This window comes from Bombus bifarius, unplaced genomic scaffold (assembly GCF_011952205.1).
Source record: "Bombus bifarius isolate JDL3187 unplaced genomic scaffold, Bbif_JDL3187 scf7180000007977, whole genome shotgun sequence".
Lineage (NCBI taxonomy): Eukaryota > Metazoa > Arthropoda > Insecta > Hymenoptera > Apidae > Bombus > Bombus bifarius.
The window spans coordinates 3,344,738-3,367,587 of NW_022884362.1; the positions used below are offsets into that span (position 1 = coordinate 3,344,738).

Genomic DNA, 22,850 nt, shown 5'->3' on the forward strand with positions numbered 1-22,850 from the left:
ACGCATTGTTCGAAACATGTTATATATTTTTTTTACGTAAAGCAGATACATCGAATCTTCGTTTTGGTTAAGACTTCATTAATAAATTTATTTTTTCTTACGGACTTGTTGTTACTGTCATTATTTACAGTATATTTTGATACAGTTATTTTTACAATATATTTGCAATCAAAGATGTAAACAGAAGTATAGTACTAAATATCAAGTGCAGCATAATTTCAAGGACTTCATTTTGTAAATATCTATATTGCTACAGAATGTTATATGAGTTATCCTATTATGAATTATACAGAACCGATTTTACAAGACATTCAACGAAGGAACATCGTTACACGTGTACAATTACACGCATCTTTTGTCAAAATGGATTTGGCAATATCGAACCTGTTACGTAAATTCGCGATTAGAAATTGTCCTTAGTCACAGAATTTAAATTTGATAATAAAGAAATATATACACAATCTTATATTTTTCACTTTTAAAAATGTTTATTACGTTATATCATATTCGTTTGTTACATTCCATAGTTGTAGATAATTGCCAATTAATTCGTGTTTCCCAATTAATAGATCGAAAGGTAAATATAGTTTTGTATGTAAAGACAGGAAGAATTTATTACGGTTTTGCAAAGAGCTAACAGAATATAAAAATCGTAAACTAAATTACCCTTCATGTAACATCAATTTGTAATCCGCAATAAATTTTTTGCGAGCACCAGAGAAATCTACAACGACATTCATTAAATCAGATTCTAGTCGAGTGCATGCGCGTCCTCGATGGTTTTCCAAATTCAATTTTCTGGAAAACTAAGCCTGTTACTGAAAAAGTTCTCTCTATCATTTTGACACACTTCTTTCTTTTTTTTTTTTTTTTTAGAAGAATCAATAGCGTACATGCACTTCCCAAACAGAGTAAAAAGATGTTACCAAACATTCTTTAAGCATTCATTGCAATTAAGAAATACATCTTCTAAAGTAGTTAATGTTTTATACATGGGTTCGCGTATTCATTTCGAATTTACGATCGTTTGCAACAAAAAAGTTTCAAGTCGCCATTCTGTATACCGTCGACTTCGTCTACATCTTTTACAACCTTCCCAACACATCTGCCATAAACGATTATATTTTCGTGATACCTTAAGGCTGAAAGAACGATGCCTCGTTAGAATTTTACGAGTCTGATGGCCCTTTTCACAATTCCCCCCTCTATCGAAATGTTATTCTTTCAATCTTACTCTTCTAATTAAAACTAAAAAATACTCTTTTAATTGTTCTCTCAAAAACATGAATTTACATAAAAAATTTCTACTTGCGAGCAACTGAAACTGCAGCAATGGCGAGAGAATGAACGATACCGATTGAACGGATTCGAAGAAAGACCAACGTGTATCCGAAACGATCGGATCTGTCTCGACTATCCCGTATGGAAAGGCGGTTCCATGCGCCGATGCGCTTGCACACGCGCGTCCGACAACACGGAAAAGCACAGCCAACCCTATCTGTATCCCCCTTTTGCCGCGGAAATATTGCGGGCTCAGAACGGGAAATGCATGCAAACGGTGTATTTCCCTATCTGTAGAAGCACACGCGAAACGCGACTCAAGGAACCAAAGGCCAAAAGACATTCGAGACCGACGTCTACTCGCCACTTGACAATATCGGAGTTCGAACAGAACAAAAGAAAACGAAACGGAACGAAATACATGCGTGCGAATGCCAAATAGGCGAAAGATTTTCCTATCTTCCTCCTTTTCCCTTCCTCATCCTTTGGAACACGTTCCTTTCCTTATTTCGTGGGGACATTCGCGTTTACTTGACTCAGAATTCGATGCTCCTTTTTCCCTGAGATACGACAGTCTGTTCCGAGCCAGTTCCGGATTACCGGGGCCTTTACGATCTCCTCGTAGCGTCGCGTCGCTTGGAAAACCAAGCAGCGAACAGAATCGCAATGGAAGCGATAAAAAGTCTCACACCACGTCGCGTCGTGCACCTGAGATAAAGTCGTTCCCTTCTTCCGACAGCGATGGGGTGGAATTGGATTTTCCGCGTCGCTTTCCGACATTTTCCGTCGATCGGCTACTGACTTTTAATTTGACACTCGATATTCGATGCAGCCGATACATCTTTTGCAAATCAACGCTAAATAAAATTATTTGATCGCAACGCGTGCGATATTGTAAAACCGTACGTCGTAAGACTGAGAAACTGTAATTTTCTTATTTTATTAGAGCGAAGCTTCAAATCCAAATTATAAAAAGAGGAATTATAAAGGAATTATAAGGAATTATAAATTCCTGAAATTTTATTCGATCAAATCGAACGTTCGATTATTTCTTACTTTATCTCTTCTGTTTCGGTCCTCTTCCCATATTTCATAGGTTCGCGCACGACGCGATAAAATTTTTCACGCTGGATAGGACAAGCTACTTCAATCTTTTCTCGAACGGCGTACGTTCAACGAGCTGCATTCAATCCGAGAAATAAAGCGAATTCGTTGAAACTCGTAAATTTGATTCGAGAAGAAACCCCGCTGAAATACTCCGAGGCAAAGGAGAGCGATGGAGCAAAAAAAAAAATATATATATATATGTCTAAGCATATATACATGCAGACACATGTATAATACGTGAAGCGAAATTAAATGCACAGAAGGCCTTACGGAACGCGCTATTATTAAAGCTACGAATATATTCATACAGAACGAAATGCTCATTGCCCTGTTCGTGCGACTGCGGTGCTGAACAATTTTAATTAAAAACCCTTTCCCAAAGCTCTTCGTGTTCTGTTCACGAGTATTCTCCTCGAGAGGAGCACTTGCAAGAAAAACGCGATAAAACGTGAAACATTGTTTAATCGGGCCATTTATCAGTGTTTAATTTGCAAAGATCTTTGTCTAAGCCAAGGTTTCCCTACCTCCGTAACAATTCCACCGTCACGACAACGAATATTACATCGCGTGTACAGTAACTACCGTATCCATATTCTCTTCTCGCTTTTATTTCGATGTCTTCTTTCTTTTTCCCCCGATATTTTTCTCATTTGTTTTTCATATCTCCGCGTGTCACGTTGCGACACATTTTCCATCGTACTGGCGACGGACGCACGCAACAACTCGATGCGGCAATTCCACAGTGAGATTAGCATTGTGCTTTGTTGCCGTTCGTTTATAAATTGTCGTCTCGAATCCATTATTTCCTGATTAACGGGAAAGCGAACGAGCTACGATGCCGCTCGTACAAAAGGCGCCACGCAAACGGCACGGGCAACGACAGAGAGCAACAGAGACAACAAGAGAGAAAGAGAGGAAGAGAGAGAGAGAGAGAATTGTGGAAATGAAAAAACACTCGTCTCTCGCGGACACAATGTCTGTCGTTTATCCGACTTCGCGTTGCGACACACGCTTTTAACGCCGAAAGCTCTGGCTATTGTTCGCCGAACGCTCGAATAAAATATCAGTGACTAACGAAATTGGAAAAAAAATTCTCTGAATCAAACTTTTAAAACGCATTCGCTGCGTTTGATGCGCGATAAATAATTTCTAATAAACGTTTGGGATGCTCTCTCGCTCTTTCTTCTTGTATTCTTTTTCGTTTCTATTAATACTAATGATCCTATTATTGATAAAAAGGGGCTGATTCTACGCGAAAAAAGAAGTCGAAAATATAGAACAAAAATTTTTCGTTTGAGGCTTTGTTTTCGAGAAAATCGACTTTGAATTTTCGCTCGGTACGCGTGCGGTACGTTATAACGGATCTCACTGTAGATCGTTGTCTCGATGAAAAAATTTAAAAAAAAAAAGAAAAAAATTAAAAAAAAAATTTTTATTCTATATTTTCGACTTCTTTTTTCGCGTAGAATCACCCCCTTTCCGCTTGTACCACCAGTTACCAACCACCCTGTATATGCGTTAAAATAGCTATACTCGCATATATGTTTACAGAAATTACTTGTAAAGAGTTTGTGAAGAACATTACGTTATGAAAATTAATGATATGTCTATTGAAAACACTATTAGCTGCCTAATTATTCTGTAAATTAGTATTGGACGTCAACCGATTATAATTTTTTATTTAATTGATTAATGTTTAGACTTAAAAGATCTTAGTCGTAAAAATTCGTGATTTATGTAATTGATTAATGAAATTAGTCGTCGCTTGACAATTATGTATATTAATCGCTAATCATCAATCGTAAAGCGATTATTAGTTTTTAATTAGACTTTAATGACACTTCTCTCTGATGTATGTAAATGCGTATGGTGCTGGATGAATTCCATTAACAACTAGACTCGAAGAACATTTTAATAGTTGATTATAAATTCGATTGATGATTAATACCTAATTTAATCTTTGATCGCGTTGAATAAAAGTTTAATCGTATCTACATGGTCATAATAAAATGTTTCAATCATAATTGATAATCGGATGAAGCATTGTTTAAAATTACAGTAGATCGAATTGTTATCAATTTATAATCACTTCCCAAAAATTTCCCTACCCAATATAATTTTTCATTAAGCATTCGCAATTAAAGCTTATCGTTCAAACAAACTTGTTTCTCACACTGTTATATAAATAGCTTTACCAAAATTTTGATATATTTTATAGGACGGAAAGTCTCGACCCTTCCCATATTTTGTAAACATCGATTATTCGTTTCGCATAATTTAATTTATCGTATTATTTAAACAACCTTTCGAGAACAGATGTAAATTGGAACGAGAATGTAAATTACAACGGAAATTGTCGAAAATTCAATAAATACAAAGTTCACCATGACGTTTACCATTAAATACGCTGCCAGTTAGCGATACGAAAATATTTACTACGAATGCGTAATTCCTGGATGTTGTATCATAAATGCGAGCAAATTATTCCAAATAGGACCGGTCGTGTTTGCCCAGCGAGGTTTCATTATATACGGATTTAATGTGATATTTCGCGCGTCTGCCGCGGTTTCCGAAATTTATGCGGAGAATATCGGCGAAGTTTTATCGAATTTCATAGAGTTTCAACTGTCACGTGATACACGTGTTAATGTCCGGCCCGGAGTGATGGATATCATTGGATTATAAATCGTCGCTCGCGTGCAGGACATTGATATCCTGGACAAAGCGATATTTAGAAATCCAGTGCATAATGGATTACGGCTGTCACCTTTCATCTGCATCGATATGACAAATATTGTCGATTTAACACGGGGCACACCTTCCCTATTTGTCGTACGCAAACTGTGTAAATTGCGTTTTCTTCCATAAAACCGGCCGCCAATCGAATCAATCGACGATTATGGGTCCCTTTTTTGATCACGAGTCCCGTCAATTGTGTCAAACGTATTTTCGAACATGTGGGAAATTATAAATGCGACGTATTGAATGTGAATTGTTGCAATACAGTAAAATAATTTATGAACTACTTTAGTTCAAATTAAACGTTCTACTTTTTTCTTTTTCGCTATCAATTACGTAAAATCAAAGACACGCGGTATTTGTGGAGAAGAAAATCTCCGATTAGTATTGTAAGTTATTCATTAGATTTGGTCAAGTTAATTTTCGAATTAGAAATCTTTCTTTCGATCTGTAACATATAACGACAAACACTAAACTCATTATCAACCTTCTCCTTCGTAATTCGGTAATGAAATCGTAATATAATTTGCCAAGAAATAACCGAGCTATCTACCTGAATTTCGATGGTACATACAACTACGTATATAAAACGATAGGAGAAAGTCGTAGCACGAAACAAGAGTTAATTCATAATTAAAATATAGCAGGGGGTCCCTAACGACGCGTGAAAGTTGCAATACTCAACTTGAAATGGCCCTCCATGGAGAGAGGCACACGAGCCAATAATGCAGTTTCTCGGCCGAGGTTCACCGGCCACCCTTGAGCTTCGCCAGTCATCCTTAACCGTGAAACTAAATCTGCGAATATGGTCAACGACGACAGGGTACACAGAAAAGAGAAGAATCGATCGGTGGCGCGTGTGGCTGCTCCTCGAAATTCCATCCATTTCGTTCTAAATTTACCCGAAACGTGGGACATCTACGACCCGTAGAGGGAGCAACTCCAGCGTGAAATCATTTGTCCAGGAGGAAGAGGGCGGCGGGGCGCGAAACGGCCGCAAATTGAATAGCTGGCGGAAATACCGGTGGAACGAGCCAACGAATAACCCGGTGCACGCGTCCCCCGGTGCTCTCCGCGTACAATCGTGTATCCAGAGCTCGGTCTCTCCCTGATTTATTAGGGCCAGCAGCGTCAAAGAAAACGTGCAACGTTGGCTCTCTCTCTGCTCTTCTACCCACTCCTACGCTCGGGTCCTGCGCTCGCTCTGTGTTTCCGGATGCTTCTATCGCGCGGATTTCGGCCGGTGCTTTCACCGAAAAATGTGGAATTTTCAAGGGTAGTTTGTTCGCGTGCGCTCGCCCCGGAGCTCGGTGAACGCGGATTAAACGCGTTCGAACCTCGCAGACCGTGAAAAATCGTCCCTTGTTCGTTGTATCCTTAATAAATCGAGATAATGGCGAATCGCGCGCAACCGCCCGTTCGCGGTTCACGTTCGACCGTGAAATTGCTTCGTGTATTTGGATCACGATTACTTCGATGATGCAGGAAACGTATGTCGAGGCCGATTCTTGTTCGAAATACTTGCCCGTCTGAAAAGTTTACTGTAGCGGAAAAGATATAAGTTATTTCTACAGGATTTATATATTTACTTTATTTGAACATTATATATCGATAATAGAATCAATGAAGAGACTCGACCAACCGATCAAAGCGACCAGATTTTTCGTTTCTGTCGTTGAGTACTAAAAACAAGCAAATGGTTTTGACGATACGAATTAATTATTACGTTTACTCATCTTCGTTATAGCGTTTTAATTCTAGTTCACTATATGAAATATATTTAAATATTTGTTAAAATGTGACAGCGTTGGAACGTTAGATATAAGTTAGTAAATAATAGAACGTAATTATTAAGAATAAAATGTGATTATAATAAAATTTAATTATTCGCTATGTATAGTCGATCTCACGTATAGAAGCTGTAACAATGATCAATCCTGTCATTGATATTTTTCTGATTCTTTCCACCATTCCAAACTCGTCCGATTAGACGGATTGTTGGCCATTGTTCGCTGAACGAACGCAACATCCGATCGTAGCGTTTGCAATTCGAATGAGAATGGCATCGTTGGGACGATATTTAATGAAACGTCAGTCACATTTGCGTATCGCGATATCCAATTCCGCGAGGCTCCGAAGAACAAGGGAGCGCAGGAGGAGAAAAGAGTAGAGGTCGCGGTCGGCGGTCACGCGATAAAATAATTAAAACGTCCCTCCCTCGTTTCGCTTCGCGTTGGTGGTGAAAAGGTAATTATTATTCCGTCCAAGCGAGGATGAAGCGCGGGGAAAGAGGGATATCGCAGGAAGGCAAGAAAGTGAAAAAGTATTTCATGCGGACTGCCGACGGATCTTAGATCTACATCGAGACGAACTATCGCGGAAGGGAAGGCAGCGAGTCGTTAAGAATCTCGTGAAACGAATGAATCAAAACGATATCGATAAATCTACAAAGTACAGTGCGCAAAACTGTGGAACAATGCGAAGGCAGGCTACCGTTGACAGCCGTTCACCGTTGAATACGGAGCGACCGCATGACAACGCTGAAAAAGCAATCGGTGACAATGAGAAACGGTCGCAGAGGAAAGCACGGTGAACGGGCTGGAATAAAAGCAGCGGGGAGCGAACGAACGAACGTCGGGCAAGTATGCCAGACAAATCCGCAGAACGGAGCAGAGAAAGTAACAAGATAGTCTACCGGTACGACCGAAAATTTAGAAACCTGGATAAACTAGGCGGAAATATACGAGGGAACGAGTAGCAGAAAGAAGTGGAGCACATAAAAACGTGGTAGAAACGAGGAGACCAGGCGGCAAGAAGAGAAAGAAAAGAAAAGGAAGGGCTTAATATCGTGTAACGTAATTTAAAAGTGTAATTGCTCTTGTCATGCTCGACGCTGAAGAGGAGAGAGCCACGGGAGAGAAAGGCCGACAATGGCTCGGTCCTGGCCAAGCTACCGGCGGCGTAATAAGTTTTCATGCAAAGCGAACGTGGATTATCCAACCGTGAATGTGCCCGGGAATTATATTTCACGGGAGGAAGCAGACTGTTACTGTTGCTGTCTCCGTCCTTCTGCACATCCCTTTCCCGCCCTCTCTCACCCTCTTACTTGTCTCCTCTCTCTTCCTCTTTACAACTCTCTCTCTCTCTCTCTCTCTCTTACTCACTCACTGTTCATTTCTCTCGCTCTCTATCTCGGGCTTGTCATAAATTACACGGACAAACTGGGGCCACCGGCAGGATTTAGCAGTATCCTATACGAGCTTGTACCTTTCCACCCTGTCTCGTTTTGTCCCGCTCCACGACATTTCTGGTTTATGCGCGCTCATCTCCGCTCGCTCTCGACTACAGGTGAGCTAACATCGCCCGTGTCTGTCGTCTGTGAACGACGACTATAGATCACCGTCGATCCGGATCAACGACGATTCCTGACCATGGAGATGAAACGAGTCGACCCACACACGGGGTGTTAAAGAGGCAAGATTTCATTAATTGATACGCCGTCAGCTGCCTCTCACGGATCATTTACTTTGATCATATGTTGGCTTGGAAGTATTCTCGATGAACTTGAAACGAGGAGTGTTAGCCAAACGAAAAGAGAGATTTAAGCGAAATTAACAGTGAAATACTCCAGAAATTGCTTTCCCTTTTGTTTTCTTATTTGCGCAAGCTTCCCGATCCTTTCTTCGTTTATTTTTTTAATTTCCATTATTCCTGTGACAATTTCTAGCAAGGAACAATGAAACTCGGAATCAATTTCTACGTAGTCATGGCTGACATCCGGAACCCCCGCCTTCGGCTCTGTCCTCGAGAATCAATTCGACTGTGCACTTTAAATCCCCCCTACCACCGTTCGATTTCAATCCAGGTCTCGCAGGAATCGCGCAGGAATCAGAATCCAAAGGATCAAATCGCAGGAGCGCGGTAGGATCGACCACGTATCAGAATGGGTCTGGAACCTCTTCTTTACGAGCAACAGAGGAATAAATCGAACGGGTACGGGGTTGAAGTCGAGGCTTGGAAAGGGGTGAAAAGCTGGCGGCCAGGGTGGGCCAAGCAAGTCCCGGGAGTTTAAAGGAGAGACGTTCACGGCGGAGACGAACAAGCGAAACGTCGGGACGAGGTAGAGCAACGAGAATGGACAAGCAACCAAGAGAGGGACAAAGCGGCGAGGGTGTCGAGGGAGGAAGAAACGGATCGCCGTAGGGTCGACGTGCAGGAGAGCGAGATGGAACGTAGGAATCTGTGAAGGGACGAGAGGTGAGACATATGAAACGGACATGAACTTTGAGCGGTGCAAGAGCAAGCCTCTTGATGTCGGTGCCGGTGAATACGCTGGTGGTAGAGTCAGTCTGTTCCGGTGGTGAATCGGTGATGGTGTGTTGGTAGAGAACAGTAGAGGGGGTCGAAGGCGGCGGCTCCAGACTCGAGACCCAGGTCGATATCAGCCTCGAGCAAACCAGACATCTACCGACCATTCGCAAAACATTCACCTCAAGTGTCCCCGGCAATGCCCTCCTCTCTACTACTCATGCTCTCTCAATACGCTGCGATGCAGCCCCTCGTGATGCAGCCGCGGGGGTGCTGCCGCGCCACCTTCACCCATTCCTCTCCGTCCCCTCTGACTCTCCTCGTTCCATGTCCTTTCACCGCTCTCTTTCTCTTCTCTCGAGAGATAACCTCCGAACGGAACTGAAATCGCATTAACGATCGCTTCACGGGTCACTTGCGCCGGCTTTTCCACGCCGTTTTTAATACCGTTTTGTAGGGGAAATTTAATTGTCGACCGACAGCGCGGCTCTTCCTCTCCTACTCCCCGAGCCTGCGGGTCCTTCGAGGAATTACAGCGCAGATAATCTAATAAATCTATTTACATCCGTGACAGCTGCATTTACTCGTGCCAGATCCTTTTCGAATACTTTCATTGCGGTCCAAATGCAATTTTCCAATGGCAGCTTCGAGGCGATAATGAAAACCAATCCGTTGTCGGAAAACCGTTGGAAGAGGTAATCGACGTCGATGGCACTGGCGAAACTAGTCGAGTGACAAGTCGCTTGGTCGCATTGCCCTGATGCGAGCTAATGCGTTTTTAAACGTCCCCGTAAATCGGTCTCGTCGACGTGTTTATAGTTGAATTATGTTCCAAGCGAATCGTTGACATTCTCGAATAGAGAAAATGATCGAAGCTTGAATAGAAGAGAATACGCGCGTGTATCTAGCGTGACTATTTAATTTCATAAATGTGATTATTCCTTATTAGCGCTTTTAGATCCGCCTGTCCGTTAAGAGTATAGAAGGCTATGGAAGTTCGAAGCATAATTGCGCAGCGTCGAGCTGTCGTTTATAGGAAAATATCCACGTAATTGGCAGCTGAATACGGATGATTACACGTAAATAGGTAGCATCTGTTAACTCGCAGTATTTGCATATGAATGGCCCGGCTACGATCTCAGCCGTTTCGAAAGTGATAATATTATTTAAGCTTATTCCATGCAATTTTGCAAATGTGCATGCATGCTTTGCGTTTAATCGTTCGAATCCAATTATGATCGGTACATAGATACATGTAAAACATAGATACGAACACGAAGATACATGATAATGCAATATAATGGTGATAATATATATCATTTTCCTTTCTCTTGCATTCACTTTCGAGTAATTAGTGAGATATAAAGATGCTACGTTATTATTCTTTATATCGTGTTATTATCTATTACGCATATCACGTTATTCTTCATTATACGTTGTATCAATTCTTGCATCTTTTTCCTAATTTATAAATTACCATGATTCTCTTTTATAGTAAAGTTTTTTTTTTTGCTTTGTCCAAATGCTTGGAACGAATCTAAATAATTAGTTATGAAACTAATGCGATAATACTTTTAAATATTATATATATTTTTAAATATAACAATATAATCCGATCAACTGCAGATTTTCAAAACTCTGGTTTACATCGCCATAATCTTGCATCTCGTCGTACTAAAATATTCTATTTTAGCTATAAAGTGACATTAAAATAAAAAAAAATCGGTAAAAATATATCATGTTTTTTTTTCCCTGTGGTATTCAATTGAAATGGGAACAAAGCTGTAAGGCCAAGCGTATCGAAAACGAGCGAATCGTCTCGGAATTGTTACTGGAAAAGCTCATCGATGGTCCGATTGATGTTGGAGGAACAGTACCGGAGACGATGTTTCCCCATCGTCTTCCGTGGATCGTACTCTCGTCAAATGGGATTTCCTCGATGGAACAAGGGTGTTGGTACGGCTAGCATCGCCTGAACGACGACCGGCCTGTGGTCTAATTCATCGCGGTCACATTAACGTTCATAAACTTTGAGCGTACTCGATGCCATATTTCAAGTTAATGAGAGCAATAAATTTATACGTCGCGGTAGACTGGCAGGATGACAGGGAGATTGAACGACGAGAAGAGGGTGGTGGCTCTCGGGGAGGAGGTAAAAGAAAGGAACAGACTGCGAGTGGGCGTTCGGAGGAAAAGGAAGAAAGTTACGGCGGACAAGGCGAGGAAGAAACTGGGAAACGCGAGAAGAAATAGACAGAGACTTTAAGAAGAGGAAGTGAGGAAGAAAGGAAGTGGAAGAAGAAGGGCGAGAGGCGGAGGCAGAAATTGAGAAAATGAAAAGGTGAAGAGGGAGGAGGTGGCTAGTAAAAGTAATTGGAAATGAAGAAAGGCATTGTGGCGGGCGATGTAAGAAGAAACTACAGATCAAAGGGGCTGAGGAAGGTTCGGTTGAGAGTGGAAAGGGTGGTGACGGAGGAAAATAAGTGAAAACCGTGAGCATACGCGTGAATGTTGGATAAAGAGGGATCGGAACCAAGGGAACGACGGGGTAAAACGCAATAGTGGTTGTTAAGAAAATAAGGATCTAACGAAGAAAACTGACAGCAAGCAAATTTGATCGGAAGGGGTAAGGAGAATTCCGGGAAGTTAAAAAGAAGAGAAAAATATCGAGGAGCAAAAGAGAGGAATATAAGGATGTAGCAACGAAATGAAAATGTATGTAGATGGTGGGAGAATAAACGGTGAACAGAGTCACGAGGTAACAAGTAGAAATAATTGGAAATAAGAAAGAAAAAGAGGTGTGGTTGGAGCAGCGGAGAAAAATTGCGAGTTCAGGAAAAAGGGGTAATATCGAAAGAAGGACGGAGAAAGCCAAGAATTAGCGAGGAAAAGACGGAGGGTGCGGAGGGTGGGTGTACACACAAGCGACCGATATCCGTTTTTATTAATAGAAATTCAATTTGAACGGAGCAAGCTCGGCAATTCGGAGAAAATCGAATTATCCTCGGAATTATCGGGAGTGCACGATATCCGTGCATCGTGTGTGTATATATGTATGCGTAATCTAGAACCAGAACACGTTTTACACGTCAAGTACAGTACGTAGCACGAGAGTTTCGTCGACGATATTTCACAGCATGAAAATGTTGCGACCTTAATTCCTTTACTGTCAAACGTCGAAAATACTTGACGTCGTTTGCTCGTTCAAATTTCCACACTCGAATCATTTTTATTCTCTTTGCTTCAATTTGTTATCTTTCTCGTTCGATAATCCGACATTTGGAAAAAGACTAAATGGTAATCCTTTCGTCCTTTAGGATTCTTTAATTGAAAATTGTTAAAGTAATTTGAATGAAATTTGAAATTATAATCTGTTCGACTAGAAGATCTGCAATTAATCATCCTCCATCGAGAAATTAAGCGCATGAGCGTAGAACGTCTCTCCGCTTAACGAAGCCGAAAGTTTTTCCAGAATTAACGCGAAACGAAGGGTTCGAGGGAAGTTTTAATTGTTATTTCTTCGAACTATTTATACAGTTTGTTAATTGCGGAATATGTAAGAAAAACATCGAGTCATGCTTTTCGCTCTGAGGAAATAATTGTACGTGCACGTGCAAAATTTACCAGCTCGTTGCAATTTTCCTACTATTTGCTGCAACACAGAAAGCATCCTCTCATGCGTACGAATTCTAAAATGAGAATTATAAATCCTAAAGGAGCAATACTGTCTTAAGAAAAATTGTGCCATGTGATTCATATGATACGAAAGTATGTGTGGTAAAATACAAATTTGTTGAAAGTATATATATTTATATAAATATAGCAAGGGAATTTCATATAAAACTCCTTATGAACCGAATATCAATTGTATTTGAATAACAATTAAAATAACGTGTTACATACGAATGATTTATGAAGATCACGGTTTCTTTGTGTGTATCCCTTTCTAATTGCGTGGATTATTTTAAAAACGAATCTGAACGAAAGTTATTCATCGTACTGAAAATTTAAATTTCATATAAGGTTCTTAATTAAAGCGCCATTCATCCCAGTAAGGAGGATTTAGCGCGCCTTTTATTCAACATGAAAAATTCGTTCGTACGATAAAAATTCGAAAATACTATGAGTACTACACATAAAGTTGTAGAAGATCCTTCTCTGACTGAATTACTAAAGTCTTCACAAAGAGTAAAAATTGAATGAACTATTTAGCATTTAATCGCTATATGCCATGGCGATACATCTACATGGTCAATACGTATTCGTAAAAATATTTGAACATTTATCGTGCAAAGCTTTTATGGTTAGAATATATGTATTAATAAAATATTTCCAAATTCGAATCGAGCTACAAATTTATTTTATCTTCTAAATATTATAAAAAATACTTCACTTTGGACATTTCACATATTTCTATACATTTCTATGTATTATATGTATTATATAGCACGTATTTTTAGATATTAAAATTTTTCTATAAATGCATAAACATCAGCAATCTGCTCGTTACACTGCCAATGAAACTTCATAACGTTTCCTACAACATACGTAATATATTCGTAACAGGTTTTTATAAAAGTTAAAATATGTACGTAAAATTTAACTCTGTCCAACATTTCCCAACAATTTTCCGAGAATATAAAGCAGGAAACAAGTCGCGTGGCGAAAAATTCCATCGCAACCTTTGCCCGTTCAATCCATTCAACATCTCCTGGACATACAATACAAGCACGAGCATGAATATAAATTGGCACGCGGTTACCGCGAAGAACAGGCCAGCTCGATTCGAGAATTCCAGGGAAATTCCAGCAAAGAAATTCCGAGACGTCAGGATATTTCCGTTGAGCCGGAGCTAACAAAGACGCAAACGTACCCGATAGGATTCCCTATTGGTGGTGTGCACGGTGCGGCTCTCAGCTCGACAGTCATAAAGTTGCAGCGAACTATCAAAGTCGAACGACTTATTCGTGGCGCTCTTCATCCGGGACCGTTTGCCAATTACAAAGGGGGATCCGTCGCGAATTCCGCCTCCTCCGGCGGTCCTCGGTCCCGTTTTCTCTTTTTCCCAGCGAAAACTTTGTGCGGTTCGCCAGCCAGCCAGCCAACGACTGGATCCTTTTCCACCGAGACACCGTACAAGATTACTTTCTTTGTACAAGCGAAGTTCGTTTCCCTGCCGATGGCTCCAGTCGATTACAAAGACCGCTCTTTGAGGCGGAGGCTCTTTTGTGCCGTGGCTTCGTCGTCTTATCCACGAAAGTCATACCTTGTTCTCGTTCCACGCTATGTTTCTCTCTCTCTCTCTCTCTCTCTCTCTCTCTATCTATCTATCTTCTTTTTCTATCGCCTTTTCTCTGTTCTCTCTGTCTCCTCTTTCAGGGAATTAATCGGCGACGGATGCTCAGCGCTCGATTGAAAATTAAAAATCGACTCGCTTTAAAGGGCGTGCACCTTTGAAGCGCGGCGAACCCGGAAGTCGTGCTTCGAATTCAATGGAATTTGCAGAACGGTGCTCGACCATGCAGAAGGGGTTGAGTAATTCGATGCTGGCTTACCTTTTTCTCGCGTCGCGTCGTCCCGGTGAAAAGTTGCCTCTTTGTCCGACGCGGCGATGTAATTTCGTGCCCGTTTTGTCGCGCTTTTCCCTCCAATTCTGTTTTATCGTTTGATCGACGTTCAACGATATCGAGCGTTTGAACGTTTAAGTGGCGACCGCAGCGAAATAATAATTTATAAATATAAAATTTAGCGTCATTTAAAAGTAACTAAACAATTTTAAAAGTGTTGATTAAATTGAAGACTATAATTTATAAAGTCAGACGAAGATAATTGTTTAGACGTAGTGAATAATTACCAACTGTTCGTATAATGAAGCCAAACTCAATTTCTTCTATTTTGCTCGTTTTCAATGCTAAGATCCAACACCCAAGATCCATTCACGTCACGAGTACCATAGACAAAGGTCGCTTTGGCAGGCATTATTTTCTTCGTCGATTATCTCGCGAAATAACAAAGAGTCGGTCATAAATCGAGACTGCCTTTCGAAGACGTTGCTAATCCAATATGACCCAAGGCTCGCGAGAAAATACAAAAGGAAAAGAGAGAGAGAGAGAGAGAGAGAGAGAAGAAAACGACGTACGCGTGCGCCTCGCAACGGGAGAGGATGCAAATTCATTAAAGCAAATTACTTACGCACGGGCTTAAACAAGACGAGCTCGATGTAATAAAAGGGTGCTCGGTTACCCTTTGTTAACGTCATGGTGTAACTCGTGCGTTCGCTTAAGCACTCGCTAATACATCCGTCGAGACACAGCCGAGCCATTCGGGCCCGTGACGGTGATAATGAATAGCAACAACTCCATAAACTAACTCCTCTGAAGAGAAGCGAGCCATCTCGTGTGTTTGGACTCGCGGCAACGACGTGCACAGCACCTTGTCGAACCGTCAGTCTGCGAGATTAGAATTGTTCGCCACGTTTACGTTTCAGCCGTGCTGCTACGGCTGCAGACTCCAGAAATGCAATTCAACGCGAATGCCTGCTGTCAAGGAAGTTGTCGACGCGACCGCCGGGATTTCGCAATTTTTACCATCGAGCCAAAACGTTAAACTTATTGTTAGTACACATTTAAACGACCACGTTTTACGGTTTCTACGTTTTACGAGTTGTTTCCAAGGTAATAATACGATACAGTTCGGTAAGGTTTTCGCGTATGAATTACAACCCAAGTTGAAAGATAAACCGACTTGACGGATGTTTAATGTGATGTAACTGGTATTAGCACCAAGTGCTAAAAGGCAATTTGTAGCCATTGCGAAGAGCAGTTTGTGAAAGACGGGGTATAACTTCACGTGCGATTTCAGTACGAGATACCTTGTTTCCAAGCTATTGGTATTTTTATGGTGCTCCTGTTGTTTCCAGGTATTTAGGGATCGTGTTTTTGAAAGTAATACATCTCGAATATTTATGGAACATAATGAAGATATTTGTAAATAGCTTCAGCAGATTTGTTATTCTATTAAATGCCACATACGTTCTCGTGATACATGTGTATTTTTGATATATTCAATTTCGAGTAATTTAAACTTTATGTCGCGCGTCAAATATGTTTCTTTTTTCGATGAAAATGGTAACAGTTACGACACGTCGAAATAACTATATATCGTTGTAAGAAAGAAATAGTGTTTGTTATTAATTTATATTTGATTTTTTATTCTTGAAAGCAATTAGTAATTTAATTAATTTCGAATAGCACATTGATATGACTGCAAAAATAAGATCATGTATTTTCAAAAAGAGTTACGAAAGCTGAACAAACTTGCGTTGTAACTATTTATATTTTAATTCCAGCGAGACAAACTCTTTAACGCGTATTACACGTATGAAAATATTACTATCAAATTCCAATATATCAATTCTATCGAAATAATTTATTTTTCCTTTCCTTTCAACTATCTTTACAAATAATTACTAAATTTAATCGCGAGAATATTTATCATAATATATCAAGCAGTTTATATCGTCGAATATTTCCTCACCATCGATAACAATTATTTATATCAAAAGTGCCTCAGTATTCGATGCGTTAAACTATTTCAAGGCCTCTCAAATACATACGCAATGAATTTTTCATTCAACATACTCAAACGCTAATCCGTGATACGCTCTTGGTCTTAGCCTTCATCCAGCACATGCTCTATCCAAATCGGAAACAATGCCGTCTATTCACGGTAGCTCCTCACGGTAGCGAACGATTTCATTCACCAACTGATCACCGATTCTGTTTTAATTCAAACCATTCTCCCCTTTCGTCGACGCGATGCGTACAATGGATCGTTTCAGCAATTCGTCTAACGTATCAATAATTTGTCCAACGTTACCTATTCCCTGCAAACTCCATCTACGATACGATTCCACCGAAAACGTTTCGTAGAGCAAAGCTGCAAACCTCTGTTCAAACTTCCTGCTCGAACGGAGAGCGCACTTCGCTTTGCTCTGGCACGGTCTGTGTCTACCTACGAGGAAACTGAGAAATCGCTCCGTGGCTCGATGATTCCGCACGGTGTACACGCAACAATAGGCGGAAACGTCGGCTGCTACAAAAGGAGCATCGCGAGGGAGAGAACGTTGGACAGGAACACCGGTGGCCTGATAAAGAATCGGGCCGAATCAAAGGTTCCCGGGGAAACGTTAAGGCTGTCTCCTACATATGGTGCTCAGATTGTTGGATAGTTACGGTGTCTGACCATTGTAATTGGGTATTCGCGAACAGAAAGCCCGTTCCCGGTGCTCCCGATACCATCGATTCGATATTTTTCGTCGAAGCCGCGAATTTTTAAGTCTTCGTTCTTACGACCGATGCGGCTCGTTTTAATTGGTTCGATTGGCTCTCCTCGTGAATGCACACGATGCCCGATTAATTCGACGTTGATATAACAACGCAACGTCGATGGACGAGGAAAAGGGAAAGCGAATTCGTGGTCCATTGAATTCATATGCAACCATAGCGTATACGTTGAATTTTTTTCCATGGATTTATGAAGACTTAAATGGTCGCGACTTGACCGTTTATAAGGAGACGGGTTTATGAGCGGTTTTATCGAATCATTGAATTTATTGCTTTAATGCGTTCGACGAACCCGTATTTAGTACTTGTAGGAATTTAAGCGGATAATTTGAAAGCGATTAACTCTGTGCTTTAAGATATATTGAAGTCAGCGTTTTCCTATGTATGCATATCATTTTACTTCTAAGAGATGCAATTAGAAGTTAGTTATTAAGTAATAGAAACTTTACAGGGCAGAATATTTTTTACATACTTATTTGTGAAATAAAGTTTGTGATATTATAGCAAATTTTTCATTAGGATATGTATCTATGATAAAATCTCGTTTAGTGAATTACCTAAATTCAAGCAATTTAAGACCACCTTACCAGCGAAAACCTGTTATTTATTAGATTCTATTCCATGCTCGTGCTTAGTACTTAAAACATTTGACTGCAAGTCGCGTAAGACCAATTCGCTAGTGTTAATCTGTTATTATATTTTATTTGGTTATATATCTTCTATACTTGATATATATATTATAGTAATTTTATATCTTTTCTAAAAGCGTACAAAACGCTCTAAAGGGAACTAGGAAGTTTTTTTCCTGATGGTTGCCAATTTTGTTGCATGTACCTTGCTACTCTTTTTCCTCAAATCATACAATGTCCAGACTGGCAGTCTCATTGTACACAGCTAGATAGAGAGTTTGTATTGCGGATTCGAGACAGATACAATCTGGCCGGCCCGTTGCCAGAAGCGACCAGTCCTCTTGGTTACGCGACGAGAATTCGTCTCGCGAGACGAATCGCCTACTGCCGCATACGTAATAGAAATTGTAACGTCGTCGAGTCTAATTTATGACGGACCCTTCGTGATTAGCGTGGATAATGTTGTTTGCAGTTGCCAACAGACACAGTCGATCGATACCGCATCGCAATAAATTTACGTCTGGAATGTGGAATTTGAGCACCTTGGGGAATGCCAGATTTATAAAATCAACTTAAAATTTTGTTTTTAAAAGGAAAGCTTAAGAAACTCGTTTCGGAATTGAAACTTTTGCTCCATAAAATAGGAAATTACCGTTACTATTTTATAAACCTACCAAACTCCTTTAGATCTCTATCAAAAAAAAAAAAAAAAGAGAGAGAAAAATATTCTACTTCAAGAACTAACGTTCCAAGTGTTCAGGTATTTTAAAAGATCATTGCACCGTCACTTAACTCGGAAATTCAACTACGCAACGTACGAGCATGTGAAATGCCTGCGGAGCATATATCAGCGTACCGAGGCGCGTCAACATCGCAGAAATTTCAGGCAAGTATATCTTTATTGGCATGCACGGGAACACACGTAACAATCTGGGCCGTTAATCGAAAGCTATTACTCCCAGAGTGATCGATAATTCGGCGCAGAGAGATCAGGCGAAATCGTCACCGCGAGACAATGACTGGAGGCAACGATAATTGGTCGATAAAGTGATAAACCCGGCTGGAGATTATATTGTAAGCACGCCACCATGTCAGAGATATGCAAATGATTATTAATTATTAGCACGTTGATCGTCGTGTTGTCAACAGGTCAACCCGGATCGATGCTTCTATGAATTCCCGTAAACCGATGCTACACGATAAAGTTTAATTAAGGAACGCATTAACGCACTGTACGTAGTACATACGCAACGGGATGGTAAGCACCGGCTGAGTGAGCGGTTAGCAAGCAGGTGTACGGATAATTATACGTTTTCCTCGTATATCGTCGCATGCTACTGGAATAATTAAACAAAACTGATGAGCGCGTTCGCCCGTCTGTCGGGGCGCTTTGGCTTATTCTTCAACCACCCTCTTGTCCCGTAGTTTCGTGAATTTTTAATTTGCGCGCCAATGCGCCGCCGTGTGCCTCCCAAATTAACGTTGTTAATGCTCGGTCTGCGAAGCTTCTTCGGGACTTATTGGCGCGCCGATGATAATTACGTTCGGTTAACCGGTTAACTCGCTGCGGAGTGCGGAGTAATCGTTTGTTGACGGACCAACTCCTCCTTTTGATATTCTATCATCCTGTTCCTTTCGTGTTCCGAGCCAGTCAGAACAATTCGTTAGAAGGTTTTTGCTATGAATTATTGAAATGACTGAGGTAAAGGGATCTTCGAACGAGACCGAATTTTTCATTACGAGCGAACATGCATAATTCCAAGTTCCTCTCGACGAGTTCGTCAATACGACGTGTCTGACATAGTCTCGAGGATTAACGGCGGTAATAATTAGACTACGGATAGTTATATTTAATTACAAAGGAGCAACTATGATAGACAATTGGTTTATTCACTGAATATTATAGCTTGGATATTTTATACGTCTATATGCATTCTCTATATTGTACGCGTTCTGTGATTTTTTGCATCTTCAAATTTCCAATAAATGCATAAAAATCCGCGGTCTAAGTAATAATATAGTTCGACAAGCTGGTTCGAAGTGATGTACGAAGTTCTTCTTATTGGCTGACAGATAATTGTTTCGCATATAGACTGAATGTTTATACAAATTCATATCATTATGAAAAGAATTAACAAAGGGAACTTAAATAGGATTTTCTTTTATCTGTAAAATATTACGCTACATATTTTTCTCTAGATATGTTGTACTTTTCGTTCGCACAAAATTCGTAAATTTTTTAGAAGTGCATAAACATTCCCAGTCTATTTATGTACGATGAATCGTATCGTTTGTGTCGTATTGATGTACAGTATCCTTTTGTTGTTTATCGAAAGATTTACATCATGTACATAAAATAAGCTTTAAAAACATAGGATTATATTATGTATTATCTACGAGACCAGATGTCTTGATACGTATGAATAAATATACATGTGAGTACTATGATACTTATGAAACGTACAATACAACCTAAGAAAATGAAGGAAGTTCGTCAGTCCTATCCCATTCTTCGGTTAGCTTTTCAATATTTTCCCTAACGTCATTTGCACGTATTCCACGCATTCGACGTGAACATTTCGCGCACTTAATGATATCTCCACAGACACCCGATAAATAGACAAACAATGTTCGACTACCGAGCGCAATTAAGCGTAGCTGTGCTGCAACGAGTCATGCATCCCATAGACTTTCACTAGCGCGAGACGCGTGACGATGGAATCGTTCGCGAGGAAAACGCGAAATGAATTCCAAAGGAGCATCGTCGATTCGACGCGGCTCTCCAGCCAGTCTGCCGTGCGTTTTACACGCTTCTTCGCCTCTCTCTTTCACCGGACGTTGCACGCGCGCGTTTACACAGCATCATCGCTCGCGCAACATCGAGTATTGACTCATTGCACGAGGAACGTCGGCCACGGAGATTTCTCAGGCCAGATTACGACAAGAACATCGTTGGTCGTTTTGCTACACGACTCGCGATTTACTCGCGACAGGCATCGACGTACGCGCCGCGCTTTTTACGAGCCTCGTTTCTTCCATTCGGACTTCTTGTCGCAAACTACACGGCTGATTTATTTAAATTGCGTTTCATCGACCGATGCTTTAAATCGCGGTCGGCCTCTTAAGGACGTCTCCAAGATGGATATCGATTCCGCCAACGGAAATATCACTTTTTCCGCGAATGTATTTGAAAAATGTTCGATTGCACCAGAAAAAGAAATTGTATTTAAAATATGTGCTTGATGAATTTGGAATTTTCGCTGGTTTGTACAGTATATCATGATCGGTTCATTAAACATGTAGATACTGCAGTGAAAGTGCTGTTCGAGAATTTCAGTAATTTCGTACTTATTCTTCGTTGTGATTGCGTATCCAATATTAATTGCAGCTTTCTACTTTAATTTTTAATCGATATTGCTGAGCCATACGTGATTCGCAAAAATCATTTAGGCTTAGACTATTTCCTTTTAATTTGTATTCTATATTTGACGCGCTGAAGATTATCAATGGCATTGCCTCAGCATGCTTCAAAATTAAATAATCTGTCTCTGATCCAAATTGCCGTGATCACATATGATCCAACGATACCGCGAATCATCCTTTAATCGTAAAAGTGTAGAAATTGCGTAACAGATAATCTCAAAACTTTTGTTATCATTTAATTGCCTTGATATTTAATATTATAGATTCAAATAATGTAGCGTGAATGGAATGCTCTGATGCAGCAATAACGCAGAGCCTCTAACATCGAAAGAAAATTATAATGTGAATGTTTCTTTCCAACCTATATTTCATGCTCATCGAATCGGTCACAATACGCGTGCAACTTATGATCCGTCTCTAAATAAAGCTTGCGCAGTTCTTTATGAAAATAGCCTTCGAACAATACGCCGATGTTTGAAATGACTAACAGCCGCCGCGTATGCTCGTACGACAATAATTGCAGCAATTTAACAGGCACGGTATACGTGAAACGATCGTGACTGAGCCCAAATAAAAATGACTGCGAACATACCTTGGGGTCGAAGTTGAAGACCTGTTCAGGTCTTAGCGGACACTCGAGACCGCATTTGCAGGTTCCCACTGTTGTCAGGTACTCCTTCAGTTGATCCAGCGAACCCAGCGCTGTGCTGCTTGGACTGTAACAAAATAAGACAAAAAGTTAGTAAACGAAGCAGTAGCGTACCAGGCAAAAGAGAAACGCAAAGACGTTGAAAAAGCATACACGGTCGTCCATAGAAATCTTTTACAATCGAGGCAATGAAAGTATCAAGAAAGAAGTATGCATTACTAACTCCAATATATTGCACGACAGACGAGAAAGACGATCCTTAAATAAAATTCTTTATCGAAGGTTACACGTACAGTGACTCGCGAAAGTATTCATACGCTCGTCGACATCTTTTATGAATATATTACTTGCGTACTTACTACGAAACAG

At 40.5% G+C, this 22,850-nt stretch overlaps 1 protein-coding gene across 3 annotated transcripts in view; it reads right to left on the bottom strand.

The window, feature by feature from the left end:
- The window catches only part of LOC117204137 (protein split ends-like), a 381,520-nt gene that overhangs the window by 93,933 nt on the left and 264,737 nt on the right, over window positions 1-22,850 (bottom strand). For all 3 annotated transcript variants that reach the window (XM_033441269.1, XM_033441271.1, XM_033441268.1), the window contains exon 2: window positions 22,425-22,548. In XM_033441269.1, the coding sequence (XP_033297160.1) occupies window positions 22,425-22,548 (124 nt within the window). The remainder of the gene's footprint in view (window positions 1-22,424; window positions 22,549-22,850) is intronic.